The 22,146-nt window shown below is 55.3% G+C and overlaps 9 protein-coding genes across 9 annotated transcripts; 4 read left to right on the plus strand and 5 right to left on the minus strand.

Moving 5' to 3' along the window:
• On the plus strand, positions 1–381 carry L226DRAFT_468028 (uncharacterized protein; the record flags this gene model as incomplete). The annotated part of the gene is made up of 1 exon (XM_067676108.1): positions 1–381. A coding segment is annotated over one exon (381 nt), but the record flags the coding sequence as incomplete, so codon positions are not given.
• An 87-nt stretch (positions 382–468) lies between these two features.
• L226DRAFT_512591 (purine-cytosine permease) lies at positions 469–2,773 on the minus strand (the record flags this gene model as incomplete). Its single annotated transcript, XM_067678345.1, has 11 exons — positions 469–933; positions 1,010–1,287; positions 1,360–1,405; positions 1,467–1,676; positions 1,740–1,771; positions 1,843–1,999; positions 2,067–2,126; positions 2,190–2,213; positions 2,277–2,360; positions 2,454–2,543; positions 2,610–2,773. The coding sequence occupies 11 exons, from the start codon at positions 2,771–2,773 to the stop codon at positions 558–560; spliced, it is 1,521 nt and encodes a 506-aa protein (XP_067532261.1). The 3' UTR covers positions 469–557.
• Positions 2,774–3,229: 456 nt separating this feature from the next.
• On the minus strand, positions 3,230–5,511 carry L226DRAFT_615240 (cytochrome P450). The gene is made up of 10 exons (XM_067686749.1): positions 5,147–5,511; positions 4,951–5,086; positions 4,556–4,893; positions 4,388–4,503; positions 4,200–4,331; positions 3,949–4,138; positions 3,839–3,895; positions 3,755–3,779; positions 3,453–3,695; positions 3,230–3,384 (listed from the first exon to the last, which is right to left on the minus strand). The coding sequence occupies exons 1-10, from the start codon at positions 5,325–5,327 to the stop codon at positions 3,306–3,308; spliced, it is 1,497 nt and encodes a 498-aa protein (XP_067532262.1). The 5' UTR covers positions 5,328–5,511; the 3' UTR covers positions 3,230–3,305.
• Positions 5,512–5,735: 224 nt separating this feature from the next.
• Positions 5,736–8,191, plus strand: L226DRAFT_615241 (MFS general substrate transporter). Its single transcript, XM_067686750.1, has 13 exons — positions 5,736–6,198; positions 6,263–6,329; positions 6,379–6,539; positions 6,602–6,768; positions 6,823–6,904; positions 6,963–7,112; positions 7,170–7,204; positions 7,261–7,322; positions 7,380–7,458; positions 7,515–7,628; positions 7,695–7,752; positions 7,834–7,954; positions 8,031–8,191. Exons 1-13 carry the CDS (start codon positions 6,050–6,052, stop codon positions 8,109–8,111), a joined length of 1,326 nt encoding a protein of 441 aa, XP_067532263.1. The 5' UTR covers positions 5,736–6,049; the 3' UTR covers positions 8,112–8,191.
• A 1,014-nt stretch (positions 8,192–9,205) lies between these two features.
• On the minus strand, positions 9,206–10,618 carry L226DRAFT_547169 (uncharacterized protein; the record flags this gene model as incomplete). The annotated part of the gene is made up of 8 exons (XM_067682477.1): positions 9,206–9,312; positions 9,344–9,392; positions 9,531–9,730; positions 9,812–9,940; positions 9,997–10,075; positions 10,137–10,426; positions 10,481–10,514; positions 10,583–10,618. 8 exons carry the CDS (start codon positions 10,616–10,618, stop codon positions 9,206–9,208), a joined length of 924 nt encoding a protein of 307 aa, XP_067532264.1.
• Positions 10,619–11,520: 902 nt separating this feature from the next.
• L226DRAFT_615243 (uncharacterized protein) lies at positions 11,521–12,312 on the plus strand. Its single transcript, XM_067686751.1, has 4 exons — positions 11,521–11,764; positions 11,815–11,962; positions 12,020–12,131; positions 12,192–12,312. Exons 2-4 carry the CDS (start codon positions 11,913–11,915, stop codon positions 12,276–12,278), a joined length of 249 nt encoding a protein of 82 aa, XP_067532265.1. The 5' UTR covers positions 11,521–11,764; positions 11,815–11,912; the 3' UTR covers positions 12,279–12,312.
• A 140-nt stretch (positions 12,313–12,452) lies between these two features.
• Positions 12,453–14,954, minus strand: L226DRAFT_491028 (uncharacterized protein). The gene is made up of 6 exons (XM_067677335.1): positions 14,538–14,954; positions 14,166–14,481; positions 13,467–14,102; positions 13,377–13,410; positions 12,690–13,321; positions 12,453–12,635 (listed from the first exon to the last, which is right to left on the minus strand). Exons 1-5 carry the CDS (start codon positions 14,656–14,658, stop codon positions 12,725–12,727), a joined length of 1,704 nt encoding a protein of 567 aa, XP_067532266.1. The 5' UTR covers positions 14,659–14,954; the 3' UTR covers positions 12,453–12,635; positions 12,690–12,724.
• Positions 14,955–15,674: 720 nt separating this feature from the next.
• On the plus strand, positions 15,675–17,147 carry L226DRAFT_573648 (uncharacterized protein; the record flags this gene model as incomplete). The annotated part of the gene is made up of 9 exons (XM_067684898.1): positions 15,675–15,710; positions 15,768–15,801; positions 15,865–16,154; positions 16,210–16,292; positions 16,345–16,354; positions 16,407–16,473; positions 16,538–16,731; positions 16,805–16,819; positions 16,884–17,147. The coding sequence occupies 9 exons, from the start codon at positions 15,675–15,677 to the stop codon at positions 17,145–17,147; spliced, it is 993 nt and encodes a 330-aa protein (XP_067532267.1).
• Positions 17,148–19,448: 2,301 nt separating this feature from the next.
• On the minus strand, positions 19,449–21,560 carry L226DRAFT_573649 (MFS general substrate transporter; the record flags this gene model as incomplete). Its single annotated transcript, XM_067684899.1, has 12 exons — positions 19,449–19,529; positions 19,611–19,731; positions 19,800–19,857; positions 19,934–20,201; positions 20,261–20,322; positions 20,377–20,411; positions 20,473–20,622; positions 20,683–20,764; positions 20,863–20,990; positions 21,052–21,212; positions 21,277–21,343; positions 21,409–21,560. The coding sequence occupies 12 exons, from the start codon at positions 21,558–21,560 to the stop codon at positions 19,449–19,451; spliced, it is 1,365 nt and encodes a 454-aa protein (XP_067532268.1).
• Positions 21,561–22,146: the final 586 nt, after the last annotated feature.

Genomic DNA, 22,146 nt, shown 5'->3' on the forward strand with positions numbered 1-22,146 from the left:
GTCCACCTCCCCACCCAGCGCCGCCTCTGGACCGTCCTCCGCGGGCCCTTCGTGCACAAGAAGTCGCAGGAGAACTTTGAGCGCAGGACCCACAAGCGCGTCGTCAAGGCCTGGGACGCCCACCCCGACGCCGTCGACATGCTCGTCCAGTACCTCGAGAAGCACATCGCCCCGGGGGTCGGCATGCGTGCTGTCAAGTGGCACAGGGCGCCCGTCGGCGTTGGCCAGAAGACGATGGAGAGCGTGCTCGGCCACATGCGTGTCGATGAGCAGGTCCGGGCGGAGAAGGTGAAGGCGCTGGGCGAGCAGATTGTGCAGCAGGAGCTCGCGGCGGCTGCAGAGGCGGCGGCGAAGGAGGGTGTCGTGCAAAAGAGCTCATAGGGTGTGCCGCTGTCTATTCTATCTCCCTGTAATGCTTACTGTCTAGGCATCGTCTCACACTAATGTCTCCTGCCGTGCAAAATTGTTTGATGCAAGTCATGCTGTCTTCGACAGTCAGTGAAAGAAAAGGTGTAGGTCCACCGGAGCGGAGTGACACTCTAGCAAGACATGTCTAGCTACCTCCGAAACAACCCCCGCTCCACCGCTCTAAAAATCGGATACACTCCCGCCGCCAGCACAAACCCCACAATAATCCCAATATCACCCGTGCCCGCAGCCGCAATCGGGCCCGTATACCACACCTGCGCCATGCACGGCACGATGATCCCACACGCGCACGCGAACGCCAGAACGGCCGCAAAGCCGGGCGGGAGCTCCCGCGGGTTGCCCCACTGAGCGAGGTCGTACCGGCCCCCGTCGTTCTTGCGGAACACGAGGTGCTCGACAATGACGATCGCGGCGAAGACGGTGCTCCAGTAGCCGATGACGTTCAGGATGTCCACGAAGGTGTCGTAGAAGTGCACCGCGCCGACGATCGCTACCGGGATGAGGCTGCAAGGTGCAAGGAGGGGGGGTCTTGCGTCAGCGAACGCAGCTCGCAATGCACGTGTACAGTACGGGTGCGTACATGGCTTCGGAGACGACCGTGTACACGTAGCGGGGCACCCGCGCGAACCACGCGTGGATGGTCATGAAGCTCGACGCGAACGTGTACATCGTCGGCGCGCAGGCGCTGGGGATGAACAGCGCGACGAGCACCGTCAGGAACTTGCCAAACCCGCCCGCAGGGGAGAGGACAGCCTCGACGAGTCCGCCGACGCTGTTCCCGTTGTCGAACCCGGCTTCCCATGCGGGCACTGCTGGAGCTGCAGCTGCGAACGCCGCCCCGAGCATGTGTGCGACGAGCTGTGAGAGAATGCGATCGTGAGCGAAGGATCAGAGACTTGCACAGAGGGATAAACAGAACCGCACACTCACGCTGGCCGCGAGGAACCCTGCATAGCTGTACAAGAACACTCTCTTACTACCAGATACCCGTCAGAGATACCAAGGATACAACTGGGCGTTGGGGTTGTGGCACGTACCCAGAAGCCTTTCCGGTGTGATACACACCATAGTCTGGCGTCATCATGCACCAGCTGATGACACTCGACCCGACCGTGGTCGCATACGACAGAACAGACGCGGCGGAGGCTGGCGGGCCCGCGGGGATGTTGCTGCCGAGATGCTTGCCGCCAGTCCCGAGCATGACGATGAACGCGATGACACTCGGGATCCATGCGACCGTCTCGTACCTGCCCGTTCCCGCGCACGAGTTGTGAGTTCAAAGCTCCTCGAGTATGAGAGGAGCCGCTCACCAGTGTATGACCTTGTAGCCGAAGAAGGTGACCTGCAAATTCCATCCACAGTTCCAGTTCAGGCTGCCGTGCGAGAAACACGGTGAAGAGATGGCCTACATACCACGAGGGAGATGACGCCGATAATGACAATCCCCAGGGTATCGTTGAGGTGGTCAGACACACTAGCCAGCATCTGGCCGCCTATGATGCAGTTCAGGATCAAGAAGCCCTGCATGGAGAATACGGTGAAGGCGCTGGGGATGATCGATCCGTAGTACCTGCGTACGCGTGCTAGTGGTTAGTGGTTATCCCATCTGGCTGAGGCCGGTAACGGAGCGTACTTACCCCCATGAATATCGCGCGAGCACCATCGAGCGCATCCCCAGCTTCGGTCCGAAGACGGCGCTATAGCGAGTTCAGACTTGACGACTATCTGAGTCGACCACAGGAGGGTGGACAGGGACTCACAAGTACGCCGGAATGGCACAAGAGCTGCGATGGCCGGTGAGCTTACGAGTGGGACACCCATGCATGGTGGGATGCAGAGGGACTTACATGACGTCAACGACGAGGATGATCAGGAGCGTGTCCCGCAAACCGAGGCCGAAGAAGGCAGGCCCAGTGGTGCCCGTGCCAAAGCTAGTAAGTAATAAGTGGTTATCAGCAGTGAGCAGTCACACGCCACTTGGCGGCTTCGTGTTGAGCATCGCAGCGATGACTCGGAACACGCACGCTAGGATGTTGATGTTCGCAGAGAACCACACGAAGAACATCTGGTACAGCCGCGTATCCGTCCTGTCTTCAGGCAGGATGGGATCAATCCTACAGAAAGAGCGCATCAGTGGCTCAGCAGGCAAGAGAGAGAACTTGTCACGAAAGATAACGTACCCGTTCGTTTCGATTCCCCACTGCGCAAGAAACTCCGTAGTGGCCTTGAACCACCGTTGCGCGCGTGAAGCCGGCGTCACAGGTACTTCATCGTGGACGTCAGCAGCCTGAGGACCATCAGCGACGACGCTGCTCGTCTTCTCGTCTTCGACGGACGTCCCCATCGTCCTTAATGTTCTGGATGGTGGAGGAACGAGGGAAAGAAGTTGACAAGCCGGGAGTCGGGAGTCGGGAGCTTGATTGGAGAGGGTTTACAAATGATGGGTGCTTGGACATCCCACGTGAAGCATCTGCGTCTGCAGAAGCGACGACGGATGCGGACCGGACTCCCGAGCTGTGGAACGACGAGGAGGGGACTGTGGGGGAACTTCGGACTCAAAGAGGCGATGGCTGGAGCGCGTAGAAGCATGTCGCTGTCGAGAGGAGGTCCAGGTGGGGGGCCAACATTAGAAGCCGCTGCGCATGTCAACTCGGCCTTTACCTGGAAGGTCCGGATGTGTCAGACAAAACGATGATCAACTCCAGGAACAGAACGGTCTTACCTCTCCATGAACGAAAGAGACAACTAAAGGTAAGCTATGTACTCACACGAATTCGACTCGCCAGGCGACACAAATCGACACCATCCAGCCAAAGCAACCATGATCATCAAGAAACCAAACCATTCTACACACCGACGAAACGAAAGAAAACGCTCTACTCAGACCCCCGCAAGATCAGCTCCTTCGCAGCCTCGCTGTACGGCCGAATCCGACATTTGAACGGCTCCGGTTGACTGCCCACGCACGACTCGTCAACACAAGCCAGCCCCATTGGCAATCGCAAACAATAACCGTGACGCACCTGATAACCCCGCTCGTATACTTCACATCCGGCTTCTCCCCGTCCGGCTCGATCACCATGGTCGCAAGCACGAGCGCGATGTTGATAAAGAGGCTCTGGAGGGCGAGGTGCGAGCCGGGGCACACGCGGCGCCCGAAGCCGAACGCGACCGTCGTGGGGTCGTGCTCGGGCGTGGGTCCGAGGAAGCGTTCGGGCTTGAAGGTGAACGGGTCTTTGTAGACGCTCTCGTCGTGCATCATGCCCCTGGAGTGCTCGGCTGGTCAGACGTGAAGAGAAAAGACGTCGGGGATGGGACGACTCACCATACGTTCGTGATGATTGTCGAGCCTAAAGATGCGGTCAGTCTACTGAATATGTCAGGGATAGCGAGCGACGATGGACAGTACCAGGTGGTATCTCGTAGTCCTTGTAGATGATAGTGTCGGTCGTGCGATGAGCAAGGCCTAGTAAATAATCAGTGATGAGAGAGAGTTGCACAACAAGGTCTACCACTTACCAAGCGGTGCTATGCTATTCCATCGCAGAACCTCCTTCACCATCGCGTCGATATACGGTAAAGACGGCTTGTCGTCGAGAGTCGGGAGACGTTCAGTGCTAATCTTGCTATGGATCTCCTCCCGTCCCTTGCGCTGGATATCCGGATAGAGCGTCATGGCGAGGAAGAAGCTCAGAATGCCCGCGATAGTCTGATGGTAGAGGACTTCAGTAAACGGGACGTCAAGAACTCAAGGAGGTTGTCGCTCTTACCGTATCGGATCCCCCAGTGTAAAGACTCGCAGCCGTCCACATGATAGCTTGATCCTTGGCGATGGCGAGTTTGTCTGCGGATGCATCACCTATGCAGTTCGTGACGTATGAAGGGGATGCGACACCGCGGGCCTGAAAAAGCACAAGTACATCAGTTGTGCAGCGCGGACGGTCGGAATGGTACGCACTACGCGTTCTTTCACGGTATTGTAAGGGGTGGACACTAGATGCTCAAGCTCCGCTTTCCACTGACGGGCCTGGCGCTTGAAAGTAGCGCCAGGGAACCAGTAGGGCAGATATTTCACTGGGGAGGACGGTCAGCTCTTCGGAAGGACGGATAGTGGTATAAAGCTTACACATCGGAAAGAAGTCGACAGCATAACGATACGGCGTAGCAGCCAAAGCAAACTTGTAGTGTGCGTCGTCGGCAAGGGCGATGCAATCAAAGTCAGGCGTAGAGATCTGCTCGCCAAAGACGATGTTCACGGTGTTGTTGCCAATTGAGGAGCGTATATGGTCGCGCAACTCGTGAGGACTGTCGAGTAGGGCTTTGAGGAGATCAAGCGCCGAGGACTGCTGGAGAGGGGAGAGGCGGCGGGCGGCATTGGTGTTGAGGGAGGTACTAAGGAGTTTGCGGTACTCGCGGTGGCGGGGGCTAGCGGGAGCAAAAGCGACGCCTTTGTTCCACCCTATTCTGTTGAGTGTGAGATGGATCTGACGCGACTACATGTACTGGGGGGGTTAAACTCACAACTCGCCGACCATCAACTGAGCCCGCGGTCTGTCGGCAGATTTGGAGGAATGCTTATCGAGAATCTCGGAGGCGACGTGGGGAGAATTGACGACGTAGACATCCTGTGTGAACAAACGCAGGTAGACTAATGGACCTGAATATGTTGATGAGAAAGAGCCGGTAGGAGACCGGTGCCAAGACATAGATAGATCACCATATTGGGCGCCCCACTGGGCGTAACGCAGCCATTCGTGGCCGCGTGGCATTTGGAAGGCATTACCGACTATGGGTAGACCGCGGGGGCCTGGAGGTCGGACGCGCGGACGATAAGCGAGGTAGTAGAGGGCGCAGGAGGAGAAGACGGCAAGGACTACGGGGACTAGTAGGTCGAGCATGGTGGTGGTGGACGTGAGAGAAGGCGGTCAACCTCCGCGAGCCCTCTGGTTGTAAAGCGTGCGAGGACGGCAAGGAGAAGAACAGCCATCGAGCCGGGAATGGAAGCGTGCTGTCTGAAGTCACAAGTGTGCTGTCCGGAAGTGTGCTGTCTGAAGCTCGAAGGAAGGGGCGGCGCAGCGACATGCTGGCACCATGCGGTATGTCTGCATTCTAAACATATCCTGATATATCGCCCCCGAGGATTCTCCTGAGCAGAACTCATCATGTTCTGTCACATACGACGTCCGGGCGATGCGCTGAGAATCTTGTGGATGAGTGATGATGATGAGGGAAGACTCGAGCAGGCCGAGCGCCCAGGCTGTGCCCCCAATCGCAGTCTGAGTCTGCATTCTCGCTAACCAGCTTCTTGAAGTTCTTCCATCAAGTGAGCCCAAAAGACAGCTTCTTCGAGGGCCGTGTCCGGCGAATTATGTCACACTGCGCCATGGGCGGGTCTTCTGGCCTCTTCTCGCTTATCGACATGCAGGGCTTCGTGGGCATGGGCGCAGTAAATGCCCGGTTACCTCGATGTCCATAACCCGGCTGCGAATTTCCCGCTTTCGAACGGCGAGTCTGCGAGGCCACGTCGTCTTCCCTCCGGTCCTCCCTCCTCTTCCTCCATATTTCTTCTCCTATTCCTCGAAATTTACCCCTTGCTCTCATTGCTCGAGGCTGAGTCAACATGGAGAAAGTCGAATTGGAGCCCAACGTGTCCGCTCAGACTGTCGGCACCGATGAGAAGGAAGTCGAATCGCAAGACGTCCAACCAAAACCTGCACAACCCGCGTTTCCTGAGGGCGGCCTTGCTGCTTGGCTCACCGTGATTGGAGGGTGAGCAAGAAGGCTCTCTGGCTCGTCACCACCACAATGCTCTGACCACCTACGCCACCGGCAGATCAATGGTGCTGTTCTGCACATTTGGAGCCATTCAATCCTTCGGGGTCTACCAGGACTACTACACTGTACACATCATTGCTTCAGCGCTGCGCTCTGGTGCTAACTGGTCATTAGCGAATCTACCTTGCAGGCACCAGCACTCCGTCCCAGGTCAGCTGGATAGGCTCCGTCCAGGTCTTCCTCCTCTTTGCGCTCTCTCTACCCTCGGGCAAGCTCTTTGACGAGGGTTACTTCCACCCGATGATGATTTCAGCGAGTATCCTGTACTTCGTTAGGTCCGCAATCTCTCGAGTTGCCGGCATCCATTGTCTGCCAACTCACAAACGTCGCTTCTCAGCCTGTTCTTGCTTTCACTAGCGCACAGCCATGAATACTACCAGATCATCTTGTCTCAAGGAGTAGCTGTCGGTATAGCCTACGGGATCTTGTTCATCCCTGCACTCAGCGTCTCATCGCACTACTTCCGCGCAAGGCGCTCGTCGGCCATGGGCGTTGTGTTCGCTGGTAAGCTGCGTCCGCTCGATCTTCGCTGGATATTGAGTATATAACTCGATTCAGGCTCATCCTTGGGGGGTGTCGTATATCCTATCATGCTGAACCAGCTGTTCAATGGCAAAGCCGGTTTCGTGTGGGGTGTGCGGTGAGTGGCCTCTTGCCACTCCTTCCGCCAGTTGATGGTTTATCACCCATGCACTCAGCGCTGCAGCGTTTCTTGGCCTCTTTCTCCTGGTCATCGCCAATCTCCTTATGCGCACTCGCCTGCCTAGCCGCAAACACCGCAAGACGACGTTTACGCCCAGCATTCGCCGTATCGTGACCGATGTGCCGTACATGGTTTGCGCCCTCGGGTCAGTCTTGCTTCCTCTCCCTTACTAAGAAGATACACTTTCTAACAGGTCATGTAGAGGCTTCTTGGTCTTCTGGGGCTTGTTCTTCCCGTGTACGGTTTCATCCTCAGACACAGGCATCGCGTCCACTTCCTCACCTCTCTGATAGTCTTCTATCTTCAACTGTTTGCGAACCTGCACGGTGTCTCGCCCAACCTTGCCCGCTACACAGTGCGTATCAAGTGTTCGCCCCAACTTACTTGACACTTACACTCCTCCGACATTCAGATATCAATCCTCAACGGCGCATCGCTCCTCGGGCGGACTATCCCGAACTTCCTCGCAGACATCTGGGGAACGTTCAACGGTACGTACGCCCTGCGGGAATATCTCTATGGTTCGGTACTCACAGTACATGATCAGTGATCATCCCGATGACCGTCATCTCTGGATGCCTCATCTTCGCCATGTTCGGCGCAACCAGCGACGGGGCGCTCATCGTGTTCGCGATCCTCTACGGCTTCTTCTCGGGCGGATGTGGGTCTTGCATTCGGTCCGCATCCTCTGTCATCGACTGAACGCTTCGGCTGGGGCCGGTTCCAGTCATCTCGCTCATAGCACCGTGCTCAGCCAGCTTCTCTGTGGACGTCGGCGAAGTCGGGTGCGTACCTTAGTGCTGGCCAATACGCTCGATGCGATCGACAGAGACTGACACATTCTCAAACGCACCTTACCTCCGCAGGACACGTATCGGCGTCACTTGCTTCATCATTGGCTTCGCGTTGCTCACAGGTAATCCCATCTCGGGCGCGCTGCTGAAGCCGCCCCACTACGAGTGGCAGAACCCGATCCTGTTCAGCTCGGTGAGTCTCGCTGTTCGCTATTGTTACACTAGAGAAGCTGATGCGAGCATGCATAACTATTGTGCGTTCTCAATAGATCACTGTCCTCGCGGGCGCTGCGATGCTGCTCCTGTCGCGCCAGCTGGCGGTGAAGGCGCGGGGGACTCAGAAGCTCTAATTTCGATTGGGTTGTGGGGAGCGCATCGATCGTGATGCCCGGACGTGCTATGTACATAGATCTTGAAACTTGAAGGGGGTGCATCACTGTATGCTCTACAGAGATGATGTATGTAGGATTATCATCATTACGGCATCCCGTTTTCAGTCAACACCGTGGCATGCCTCACCCGGGCCATAATCACAGCCGCGATGCGACCATGTCAGCCGGACAAGCACCTCCGCAGACCGTGAGTGCTGGAGAGATCTCAACGCCTGACAGGTTCGGGATGACGGCACGTACCAGTGTCAATTGTGGTTCTGCCCATGATGAACGTCAATACCGAATTTCCATAGTATCCGTGTTCTCGTCGAGGCCATGCCAGCGGGTCTCACAGGAAGCATGTCAATTGAAGGGCATCCCGGACATCTGAGCGTGGATCTCTCAAGCTTTGGAAGGAACCCATATCCGCGTTTGTCTTTCTGCGCAGGTATGCGTCCACTGCATCGAAGGACTCGTCGGCATCATCACGTTATGATCGTCCTTCTCTTCGCTCCACGGGGGATGTAAATAGAACAGGAGGGGTGGCTGCGCAGAGCGGGCGGCCTGATGATGTGAACCTTTGTGAACCCTGACAGGAACAACCACGTTTTTGGGGAGTGAAACTAGTTCACGGTGCAACGGTGGAAACAGAGCCCCGACGGGACCTCGGTCAATGCTGCGATGTGCTAATCTCGGCATCTGGTCGCGTTCCATGTTCTCTCGGGAGTCGGGTTCTGTGGTGGTTGGACACTCGCATGGTGTGGTATAACTGTCACGACTGACTCCTGAACAACAGACATACCGGTTGGAACTTTGAGCGCGGCCTGTGCATGAGATGCATGGAGTAGGGCAGTCATCGCGGCGGTAGTGTTGTACAGCGGGGCCCTGCCCTCAATGATGATAAGTGGCACAAGAGGGAGACTGATCATCAGGCAAGTCAGCGGCCTCAGTCATAAGCCATCAATTACACCTAGAAAACCAGAAGAAAGACGACGCATGCACCGTCATCTAGACCACGGGATCAAATCGACGGTCACCCTTCCACCCGTCCCGGTCGCTGCTCAAGTCGTCCATCATGTACGCGTCGCTCGGGCGGCCTGGAAAGTTGGGCCTGGTGCCTGGAGACATTTCGGCCCCGTGGATGCCAGACCTGACGGACAAGAACGTAATGGGCTTGTTACTTGTCGAATGAGTGACTGCAGAGCCATCACCCGGGGCGCCTGATTCTACGCGGATGAGGATGAGGGTAAAGGAGATCGGCTGGTGAGAAGTCGGAGCGTGTCAGCGAATATGACGACTAAGAGAGGTGGCAGGATGGCTCACGATGAGTTGGACGACCTGCAGTTAGAGCATGTTGTCAGCGATGATAGCAAACAAGAGTCATTGAATGTCACGCACAACATCAGATACGCCGTATTGCGCGTTGTTTGATGTGAGGAATGTGCAGAAAAACACGATGACGGAGATCGTGTAGATGAGCCCGGACTCGACCAGGATGCGGACGACGCGGATCAGCCTGCCGTTCCCGCCTTTACCGCGTGCAGCGTCCTTGGAAGCGACACTGTTATTGATCTTCCGGATACGGTATACGATCAAGCCTGGATGAATGGGCCGGTCACATATACGATTAGCCACCCATTCCAGAACTGACCGTCGGAGCGGCAGAGTGAGGCTCGTACCTGTCGTTATGGTTGTCATCGCAAGAGTGAGCGAGAGAACGCTAGTGATGAACGGCACGAGGCGAAACTGGTCCAGTGTGGCAGCGGTGTGCAGTGTAGCCTCGATATAGACGGTGACCCAACCACATGCTAGGCATATCGAACGCTCAGCTGGAGTCGTCTTCGAGAAGGTCTGAGGGACGGACCGGTCTCTGCAAGCCACAGTAGCACCGGTATGACCACGACCTTCCAATTTCTCTCATAGACAACATAGCACCTATATACCTGACGAGTTTTCAGGAATCAGTTTTATCCCGAGCGTGTGTGGGAAGGTATCGGTACTAACCATAATGCCGTCGCCGATGAAGGTCTGCGCGACGTAGTCCGCGGTCCGCATAACGTTTACCCAGTTCGAGATGTCGGACAGCTCGCCCTTGGCGCCACCAGGACCGGTGTAGTAGATGAAAGCTTGCAGGACATGGATGAGCCCGAACGCCATCTCCATCGTCGCGATCGTGAACATGGCCATAGTGACCCCGACCATGATCCAATTGATGTGCGTGCGACCCTTGAACTGCCCGTCGCGAGACCAGAGCAGGACACGCAGGCCATATCCAACGGTTATCAAGACAGCGCCTGAACTCCGTGGTCAGCTAATGACGGGCTAGATACACGGCGTTGAAGACGTACCATAGAAGATGCACTGCATGTACAGTGCAACGAGCTGGTTCAACCGGAAGTATCAGCCTCGTCATCGACACGGAGCATGCGTGTACCGACGACTCGACGTACCTGGGCGGTGTCGATTGGGAACGACGACGAAGACATGGGTGGCAAGAGTTCGGGTCAGCGAGCGGGGAACAATCGAAACGGACGCATAGAGCGCTGAACACTACATTATTGCCGTGATATAGCGGCAGGAACTCGGGAAGGATGGATGACAGGTAGCTGTGGCCGGTCTAACCAGGCGAAATGGCTGGTGGGACCCGTCAGCGCTGCGGACCAGCGCCGAACCCGATGGTTGATGCCTTGACTGATGATGAGGATAAGAGTGAATAGTACTGTTCTCATACATTGCAACCTTCTGGTCGATCCACCGCACTGGCCGGGCGAAGACCTGTCTGATGAGCCACGCAGTGGATCTGTTTGATAGGTCATCGGCGGCGGAACCGTAGATGGCAACCAGCGGGGTTCTGCCTTCAGTGACGTTCATGTGGCTCGTGTGAGAGAGATGCGACCGCGAATAACGACGGTTCCTTTGACGTGGGCATGTGGGCTGCCTCAGGTATGGTCGCGCCGCTCAGGGCTCTACTAACTGAGAGATAAGGACATCAGGTTCTTGAGAAGCATAACCATCCGGAGGCTCAGAGACTCACGATGAATAGCTCGTAGATACGAAGATACAAGAGAACTTGAAGGCAGTTCTGAGAACTGAGTCGAGACGGCCCCAGTGCAGCGCACGGCGGAAAGTTGCGTGCAGGTGGCGAACGGTCGCCGGTGCGCAAGCACCCTCGGGCATCTTATCGCTGAGGGCGCTAATGTCCATCTAATCTGGGCGCCCCACGCTCACTGCCAGTTCAGTCCTGCGTTCATACAGGACACCAACTACTATGCGCATGGGAACACACCAAGGCACCGTTTCACTGTGACGTCCGCGACGTGAGTGTAGCATGAGCTAGTTTCCTAAGGTCACGAGAGTGACGCTTGTCTTCAGGTACTCGTCCAAGGATCCATCTTCTTGAACACCTCGCTCACCGAATCCTTTGGCATCGCCATACTTGAAGCTGCTTGTGCCGGGTTTAATCCCGTAATACAACTCGTATCCGCTGGTGGCAAGCATGATACACATAAAACTCATGAGCGCATTAAAGATTTTTACGGCTGGCGTAAAATCTTGAAGCGGACAGAACTGGTCTACGAGTCGGTCATGTGCATGAAATCGCCCCCGTACGATTTCTGGACATGCATGCATAGGTCAGTCATCGCGATTTTCATTAGTCGTACACCTAGTGACACATCTGAAGGACACTAGATGTGGGACCTGTAGCTGGCATCATCTTCGCGATCATCCTGGTCGTCGACTGCTTGATCTTCATGTTCCACGAGTGGTGGCTGCCCGAGGATGAGTTTGACAAGGTTCGCATGCATTGGAGTCCTGAGCGAGTCCAAAAGGTGAGAGGGGCTCACTGTAGGATCGCCCGTCCTCGCTGATCACTTTCGGTCTCCCAGGTTGCGGACGAGCACAAGAGTGCAGAGAACTTTTAGCGTCAACATCGCTGCGGCATGGCAGCTTACGACGTGGGACGAGGCAGATGCGAAGGATCACATTGCAAAATTCGAGGTATGAGGTTCCCTTTGACGTACACTCGCGACGACATTTGCTGAGTTTCTCGTCCCACAGTCAAATGGAGTCCTTGGTTGTGTCATCTGGATCGGTCTCTTGTATGACTATCTTCGGGTACTCTACCCTAACAGCGCCGAAGTGTAATGTAAGCTAACACGCGTTCCACATGGATTCCTGCTCTACCATTCCGGCTCCGTCATGCTCATCATCCGCCCATGCAATGACACAGTGCTCGACGGAGAATCGGTCGAAGACATTCACTTAGACCTATATTTCGACCATGATCCCCTCGAGCGTATGAATGTGTCGAGCACGATTCCGACGTAAGCTGTATTTGCCATTCAGTCAACTTTCTTCCTAACCGTTATTGCATTACCGCCATGGCTAAAGAAACTGGAACCTCCCGGGTTCCTATCCCGTTATAACACAATAATACACTGATAATAGATATCGATCTTCACTGTTAGACCAGACATGTACACCTCTATTCCGGATCACAAACTGGATACTGTGCTGTCAGATACGTCGGCTAAGAACGCAGTCGACTTGACTCACCGATATCGAAGACTAGTCACTGTGCGAACTCATAGCTACAAGCGTGCAGAAATAACTTCAGACCGAAAGGAGAACTTCGGGTCCTCGTTCGCGTCCGCGTTACCGGAATGCGTAGGCAAGGACTTGACGTAAGCCTTCCATGCGGCATCGGAGACGATCGGTGCGCGGACGTAGGGGGCAATGTTCAAGTCGTGGAGGTACTGGTCAAGATGGGGCATTACGGCCGCGCTTGCACTGTCCTCGCGCATGCGCTGTTCAAAGCTCGACAACCCTGCCGACTCCGAGTACCAGACGGCATCGAGGCGGATCACGGCGCACTCGTAGACGTCGAGGAGGGGCTTGGGGACTGCAGCGTCGATTGCGGCCGAGTAGGCGAGAGCGTGGCCGATGGCACTGACCCCGGCCTGTGCCAGCGGCAGCACGTATGCGTTCGCCTTCTCGCTGCGGTGATTGCCACACGTCGCGACGTACTCGCGCGCGGTGCGCAAGAGGCCCTCGGCGTGGCGCCATAGGAGAGTCTCTTTATGGGCCGGGGCGGGGATGCTGTATCTCCCGAGGATAAGCTCGTTGTAGAGGCGGATGCAGAGCGAGAGGATGTCTCCTTCGGCGATGACGACACCGCGAGCATCGCACTATGGACAAAAGTATGTCAGAGATAAGCACTTCTTCCTAGTCCAGGCGACGTACCTCCAATCGCGCCATGAAATTGTACTCGAAAGTGCTGAATATTTGCGCTCAGCTTCTGGAGACGGTACTAGAAGAGCTAGACAAACTCACCCTTGTGCGCCGCACCTCTCAACCAACTCCCGCCAGCAAGGCTCGAAGAGCCGTGCAATGCCCGCCTTCGTGATGACGGAGTAAGCATGGCGGACGTCGGGCTTCAAAGCCTTGTCGACCGACTGTCTCACGGCAAGTGGGTACCAGACGTCGAGGACACGCGCAACAGCGACAGCTTGGACCATCGCCCACCGCTGCGTCCAGAAGGACATGAGCGGCAGTGGACTAGGGGTCTTGCCGACGACATGGCGATGGAGGGAGTAGCTTGATCCAATGTACGCGCCGTGCTTCAAGGCTTGCACAAGCGGTCCAGTAATAGCACCACTGCCGATGGGGATACGCCATACTTCCCCCCACCACGCTTGGAGAGGGTTCTTGGGCGCCTCGAGGGAGTCTCCGAGAAGCGCGGTGATAGGGAGAAGGACGTTGTCGAAAGTTGTGACGGAGAAGTCGAGGGGTGAGGTGCCGGTGCGCCTGGGCAGACGTGTAGATCGGACACCGCGATACATCTGGGTCTTGTTGCAGATGGGAACGATGAAGAAACGGCATCCGCGATCCTCGCCAGAGACGATCAGCCGAGCCATGACAAGGGCGACCTTGGGAATGCCGAAGGAAGGCGAGGTCGCCGGCACCCACCTACACAGAAAACGAACTCTCGAATCAGAGCGTCGAGAGTCATGACATGAGCGAATGACGTACTTGGATGCCTCCTCACGGGGGGTGTTCAAAATGAATCCCTCTGGCGTAAGCGTGGCTGTGGTCTCAAGGTTGAACGAATCGAGCCCATGCCCGCGCTCGCTGAGCAGATACAACCCAACGGTGTCGAACTTAAGTAGGCTGTTGACGAGGGCCGCGATGTCGGGTCGGTGGTCGACGTACTTGGCCAGAGTCCCGATAGCCAATCCTACGTGTGCAGCGATGATAGTATAGCAAGCAAGATCGAAGGGTAGGCGAGGATCGGATTGGAGAGCCCAGAACTTATCCGAGCAGTCAAGTACATCCTTTGTGGTCAAGTCTAGTACAGGATTGCCGTCAGCAAAGCAAACGGAACGTTGATCAAGGTACACAGACCGTATTCGTGCATAAGGAGTCGTGCACGCTTGTAAGACAAAGCCACACGCGCATCCGTGGAGAGGTGCTCAACGGCATCGTGGAACAGGGGGTGGATTCCGAGTGTCGCCGCGGTAGTCATGTCGAGGTTGGGTGGTCAAAGCTCGATCGAAAGGAGCAGCTTTATGCATCGCTGCAGTACTGACTCGGGCCTGAGGCCTGAGGCATCATGAGAACCTTCTATGTTAGAGTCCATCCGCCCCTGCCAGCAGATGACATTCAGAGACAGGAGCTCGGTTGCTAAGTTCTGCGCCTTGGCCGGAGCGGTCTGGGTGGAAAGGGGCAGAGATGCAGCCTCAGATGTTGAGGAAACTAAGGTTGACTCGCCGTTATGCAATCATGGATAGACCAAGATAGTCGCCACCCTCGATGATGTGGTGGTAGAGGTTAGCCAGGCGTAGCGCCTACAAACCGCCGACAACTGTCACGTCACGGGCGCACATCCTCGCATTGCCTCCCCAGACTGCTATCTCGTCTCAGACGATCACATTCTCTCGCATCGAAGTGAGTCGCTACGGACGCACTATGTCCAATATCTCACGCGGACGCTCTCATCATTCGCAGGGTCTAGTGCCAGATGCTTCTCCAGAACCTGATGCCCTGATCTCTCCCCAGCAGCACGGACCACGTCCCCTATGCCCATGTCAAGTTTATCTGCCGTAGCCATTGTCCTTTGTGGTTGCATCTCTCCCACCCCGAAGTTTGGGATTTGCGAACACCCGGCGCCGGCGAGTTAGCATCACGCACATCCTGCGGCCCGCATGACCCATCAGAGAAGTCTTCGCAGCCTCGGATACAATGACTAGTGCTATGTCAGGAGGTCGCAATACCTGGGAACAGAAACCTGCTCTCGGGTTTCCAGCACTGGATGTAATTCAGTGAAGGCTGTACTAACTGGTCGTAACTCAGCGGAGGTTCTTCAAGTCGACATCTTCCCCTTGGTACCACACGCCATTGGTTCTTCTTAGGTGGTCGACAGTATATCACAGCAATCATGGAGTATTGAGCTCTGTGCGTCTGGGACGTTCGTTTCTTCAAGTTGCTCGCTGAGTCGGGACCTGCGCTTTGCTCTCCCGTCTCCTGTCGCCTGCTTCTACGATGTCCTCCTCGTCGTTCCCGCTCGACACCGCTGAGGTATATCGTTCGCACTCAGCACTGCAATCTCACGGTTAATTCTCTCTTATATATCAGCTCGTTGCATTGTACATGCAGGCCATCTTCTATGGTGCGTCTCATGATCGCCTATTCCATACCGCACCATAACTTTTTCCCCTCTGCGACATCTTAGGCATGGGAGTTGTAACAGTTTCATATGGCTTGCGTGTCCTGATGTGGAACCGCGAGGGACACTTCAAGGGCAAGGATTCCGTGAACTGGATCATGGTTGGAGCCACCCTTGCCATGTTCACGATCGCTACGATGGAGATCGCTTTCGGATTCCAACATGATCTCGACGCTTTCATCAATTACAAAGGTCCTGGTGGACCCATAGCTGAGTTCTCCAAAATCTCCAACTGGGTCAACGTCATGAAGACTGTGGACTATGCCGCGCAGACGTTCATCGGCGACGCGATCATGGTTCGAACAAATATTCCTTTGTACAGAGCTGGAATTAACATCCAGGACGTTATAGGTGTATAGGTGCTACGTCATCTACGAACGGAACTGGATGGTTGTCGCTGTACCGGTAATTCTCTGGCTTGCGGAATCAGGCGAGTGATACATGCTCTTGGGTACCTCGTTCAAGCTGGACCTTTCCTGTTACCAGCATGCGGTTGGTATGTCGTCTATATCGAGTCGACACTGCACACCGAGGCCACTCTGAACCAGGAGCGTCTCGTGCCGTTCATCACCACCGTTCTCTCGCTCACTCTTGCGATGACAACCATGACGACAGGTACGTTCCCCATCTTAAGACTCAATGTAAGGAGTAGGCCCATCGAGTGCGACCGGTCATCTAGGCATGATTGTGTACCGCATCCTGAAGATTAACTCTGCCTGGTCCAGCCAGAGGGTCACCCGTATCGGCAATTACAGGTTGACCCGGATTGTTCGCATCCTCATCGAGTCCGGGCTCATATATACCATCTGCGTCATCGTCTTCTTCTGTACCTTCCTCGCCAGCAACAACTCTCAATACCCGGTGTCTGACGTTGTACGTGCATCCATACCCTCGTTGTACAGCACAATACAGTCGCTGACCCATATTGTTGACTGTACGCCCGCAGACTGTTCAAATCATAGTAAGCCAAACCTCTTCTGCTTGTCACTTGTCGCATCCGCTGACCCGGTTCGATGCCTCCACAGCCCATATCCTTCACGCTCATTCTCATCCGCGTGGACCAAGGTGTCGCCGTTGAAAACCCGTCCGCCCAGCTGACGACTATCTCGAAGCCGATCACCTTCACACTCAGGCCTACCAGTGGTGATGCCGGCCCCGATGTATCCCTCGCCTCTCCTGTGTCCCGTTCCCACTTCCCTGTCAACCACAGTGACGGATACATGATGGACGACATGAACAGCGACCGCGATGCATGGAAGAAGGCTGACCATTTCGACGCGATACCCTGAGCGTTTCTCCGTTGCAAGTGCTGTACTCATGTTTCCCGGGGTTCCCGGTTGTGGTATCTATGCTTGTAGTCTCTATGAGTGGATTCACTGGACAAATATGAGACAATATTGAGCGCCTGCACCCGCCAGCACCTCTTTGCACCGTTTAGCCCCGTGTAGCACCATACCGCACCCAATATCCATCAATAACACCCATTTGCACCTTTTTGCACTCTGTCGCACCTTCCATCCCCTCCTAGCCCCCTTTTGCACCTCTTTGCACCTCTTTGCACCATATCGCACCCGTTTGCACCGAGCGCCCGCTAGCCGACGAACATCGCTATCCGCGCCGGTAGCCATCAATCGCACCGTTCAGCCCCGTTTGGCACCAGATCGCCCCCGATTGCACTCTCCCTTGCCCATATCCTACCTTCTCGGCTATATACCTTCATCTAAGACTATCTCTCCCTTTGCCCCTGATTGCCCCATATTGCACCTCTCAGCCCCTCTCAGCCCCCGCTGGCCCTGTATTGCACTCGTCCCCTTCACAGCCACCTCGGCATCAAAATGCCCGATTAGCACCCAACCCGAACGATCGGAATATGAACACAGAGCATCGGAGCCCCCGCCTTGCCTGCTTCGGGCTGCCCGGAGCAGGCAAGGCGGGGCGCGGGTGCAACGTTACATATCCGTTTAAAATTGTACAATGAGAAAGCCGTTGTAGCTTAGGTGGTATTGCACTTGAGCATCAATTTTTGGCGGTGCCTTGCGCGGGTTCGAATCCTGAAGTACTCAACTAATTTTTTCTCCGCGCTTACACGTTGCCCTCATACAAGCCCGCCCATGCATATCCTCAATGTTGCGTGTCGTGACCCAACATGTCGGTAGCGGGGCATGATGCCCCTTCCAGCAGAATAAAGTTCAACCATATGACAACACGCAAAACGGTACTGAGGGGGGGCAATCAGGTGCAATCAGGTGCGAAAAGGTGCAATCACGCGCATGAATTGGACAGAATGCAGCGGTGGCTGTGAGGCAGGAGAAAATGACAATAGCGGAGCCAAAGGGTGTAAGAGAGTGCAAAGCGGGGCGAAATGGTGCAAAAGAGTGCAAAGCGGGGCTAGCGGGGGCGAAGATGGTGTACGTCGAGGACAGGGTGCTAAGCGAGGGAGATGGGCAAGAGAATGTGCGAAAGCGGTGCTGTGATGGCTATTGGGGGCAATCAGGGGCTACCGGGGGCAATATGGTGCTATACGGTGCTACGCGGTGCAGAACGGTGCTGAAGAGGGATGAACGGTGCTAAGAGGGGCAAAGGGGGGCTACATGGTGTGAACGAGGTAGCGATGGTATTTAGTCCCATGAATCCCGTCATAAGTCTCTCATTCACCCCCCATTGCCAGCGGATGTTTCGATATTACGTTTACCTATGATATTGTATGTACTTGTACTCCATTGAATCGCCTCCCCGTGTACGGTACTGTCTGTATATAGGAAGGACGTTGGGTGACTGAGACCCATTGCCAACACGTCGGCCCGTCTCCCAAGCACTCGCCATAAGGACAGAGTCTGCATGATTACGATGTACTGGCCCCGGACCTCCGAACGTACGAGAGGGAAGCGGTACGTAAGGGAGAGAAGTCGTAACTGCCTGTCTGGGTGCGATCAGCATGGGCGGGCATCCCCAGAAGACAACCACATTGATCTTCAATGGGTCTCTGCCCTCTTCCTCGCATTAGAACATTGATACTGATCTGCTTGAGAATCTGCGAATGCTACGCTTACCACTCGTACCTTCCCAGGCATCCCGGGATGCCGTGACCTCCATGGTACCAAGGGCGTTGGATCCTGTTGGACCCCGCCTCTGGGTTCCATTTGGCAAGTCAACACCTTTCGCTCACCCGCTGTGTTGGCAACGACTTCTGAAACTCCGCATGCGCGCATGATGGCAGCACATCCGTGGAGATTAGAAGACACACTTCAATCACCCCGGTCACTGACACTCACCGCAGGCTTGCACTCCCACGTGACCTCACTGGCAGGTGCCAGGACAATTGGCATTTGCCCCCGTTCAGATGAGTTGACGGCGCATTTGCTCTTCGACTTCGACAGACGCTCCGGGAACTCCGTCAATCCTTCCTGCATGTGCTAGACACTCCTTTGATGTTCTGACCGGCGTGATGCAAGTCAGTCCTTCGCAATAGGTTCGACGCCGCGCGGCGTAGCGCAGAACCCTAGAACCATGCGTATCTTACACCCCCTTTCTTCGGTCTGTACTGTACATCTCCATTGCTTGCGATGACTGCGGAATCTTAGTCTGTGCTATTAAAGTTTTTGCGTTCCTCGCGCTTTCGCCGCCAGCTGGCGTGACAGAAGCAGCGTCGCAGAGCCCGCAAGGACTGTGATCTATCCAGTACGAAACACACGCACGTCAGTGCATGCGTTTCAAAGCAAGCGCATTACAGCCCACAACACAAAAGAACTCACTGAGCTGAAAAGAATAGGGTTTTGCCACTCGTAGTGTGGCGACTTCAACAGCGCCCCCGAGATGGGGTTACCCGTGAGCAGCGCGAAACCCACAATGAAGCAGGCCACGCCAATGCGTGTCCTATACAGGTGAGCATCGAGTTTGTGTCAGTCGTGACAGGTCTCAATTGGCATATCGTTTGTACGCACCCCACTTCGCCGACGTCCACAGAAAAGCTGGCTGCGCATGGTGCTATCAGAGAGATGACTGCGGCGCCCAGGTAAAGTTTGCGTTCATTCGGTTAACGACGGCGCAGGATTGTGGGATGGAAGGTACAACTTACACCCGCCAGAGAAGAAGCCGTAGAAGATCGCGAACGCGATGAGCGCCCCGTTGCTAGTTGCACCGAACATGGCGAAGATGAGACACCCAGAGATAGCGGTCATCGGAATGATCACGGGACGATGTCGCGAGGACGGTGTCAGCACGATTGCGCTCAGGCAACAACGAAACTGCGGCAGGAAGAACGCACCATTGAATACTCCCCAGACATCTGAGAGGAAGTTCGGAATGGTTCGGCCAAAGAGCGACGCGCCGTTCATGATAGATATCTATACACAAGGCACAATCATGTTAGAAGAGATATGTCAAGACGACATGTCGTACGGACCGTATAGTGGGCGATGTTCGGCGATACTCCGTGCACATTCGCATATAGTTGAAGATAGAAGACTGCAAGGTGGTGAGCGAAGGCAACGACTGTGCCTGAGGGCAGCGAAGACGCACACGGGAAAAACAGACCCCAAAAGACCAAGAACCCCCTAGAAAGCGCACACGTGAGTGCGCCGTTCACCGAGAAAAGGAAAAGGAGGCGACACCAACCCGATGGCACAAAGCATAAATGGCACATCAGTTATCACGCGGCGAATGCTGGGCGTGAAGGTCGTTTTGCGGTGTTTGCGGCCAGGCAGACGAGTGCGCATGAGGAGGTTGGCTATGGTCAAGAGAAAAAGTCCAAGAAGTGCTACAGCGCTGCAATCAAGGGAACCATGAATCAAACAGACAAGGAAGGCGCAGAAAGGGATCACGAACCGTACTCCCCAGACGAAACCGGCTTTGCCGTTGAACATCTGATTTAACATGATGGGATATATGACACCCCCCAAGGAAGAGCCTGCATCGAGAACAATAGTGAATAATGAGCCTTTAGCAAGCAGGTCGAAGGCGACTTGCCTGCAATCACCACTCCCATAGCGGAAGACCGCTTCACACCAAAGTAGTGCGATGAGATGCTCAGCGCCGGAATGAACAGGATTCCGTAGGCGAGTCCGACAGCCACCCCTTGCGATAGAATGATCTGGTAGTATTCATGGCTATGTGCGAGTGAGAGCATGAAGAAGCTGGGAAGGAGACATATCAGTGAGTCGACAATGGAAGCCTGTCGATCGGGATACGCCGAACCTGACAACATAGAGAATGCTCGCTGAGATCATTATCGGGTGGAAGTATCCTTCGTCAAAGAGTTTGCCTGCGGGCAGAGAAAGCGCGAAGAGGAGGAAGACCTGGACGGAGCCGATCCAGCTCACTTGGGACGGTGTGCTGGTGCCCGCAAGGTAGATTCTCTAAGGGATAGGTGTATCAATCACTTCTGACACCAGCACGCGGCGGTGAAACTGAATTACGCACAGTGTAATAGTCCTGGTAGACTCCAAAGGACTGGACGGCTCCGAACGTGCAGAACAAGACCAAGGATCTGGTGGAAGAGAAGGACGTCCAAATCCATCATGAGGGGAAAGTGACCATTCATTCAACACTCACCCTCCGATCACGGTGAGCCAACCAGCGAGACCGCCCTCTGGAAAGGCCGGTGCAGCTGAAGGTACGGGGTGAACTTCTTGGGATTCGACTTCTTTCTCATCAGGATCGACTGCTTGGGTGGACGCAGTGGGCTCGAATTCAACTTTCTCCATTCTGTGCTTGAAGTAGGGAGGAGTCGAAAGATGCGAGAAGGAGTCCGTGGAAGGAAGATGGAGGTTTTACAGGGTCCGAGGGAGGCACAGAGGTCAGAGGACGGGACCTGAGGCCTGAGCGTCGGACTCGAAGCAGGCAAATCGGATTCCTTGTCATGCACGCAGCCCGGCGTGATGCATCCTGGGATACTGTAGTGCTGCGCCCAGGCCCCACAGCTCCAGCCGTCATGTCAATCAGCGGAAACATACGAGGTTCATGGATCGGCGCATGGTCGGGGAAGTGTCAATGAAGACTTGACACGGAAGTCTGGTTAAGCTTGCGGTTCGATCACTGTTACTATTAGTGTGATCAACAGCACCGTGCTAGCAAACAGCATTCCTTGATATTCGATGGTTTCTGGGCGTCGCCCGCCCGTCGTCCGCAGTAGATGTGATGTTTGTTCCCGGACGATGCTTCTGAGGTGCGTATCAGAACACCAGTATCCAGTGACACCGCGCGAGACTGGTGTCACGGTCCACCCACTGCGGTGGCGGCTGCACCTCCAGCGCCTTACGCCGCATAGCTCAAGGTTGTCCGAGGACGCTA

This window comes from Lentinus tigrinus (assembly GCF_003813185.1).
Source record: "Lentinus tigrinus ALCF2SS1-7 unplaced genomic scaffold L226scaffold_27, whole genome shotgun sequence".
Taxonomy (NCBI): domain Eukaryota; kingdom Fungi; phylum Basidiomycota; class Agaricomycetes; order Polyporales; family Polyporaceae; genus Lentinus; species Lentinus tigrinus.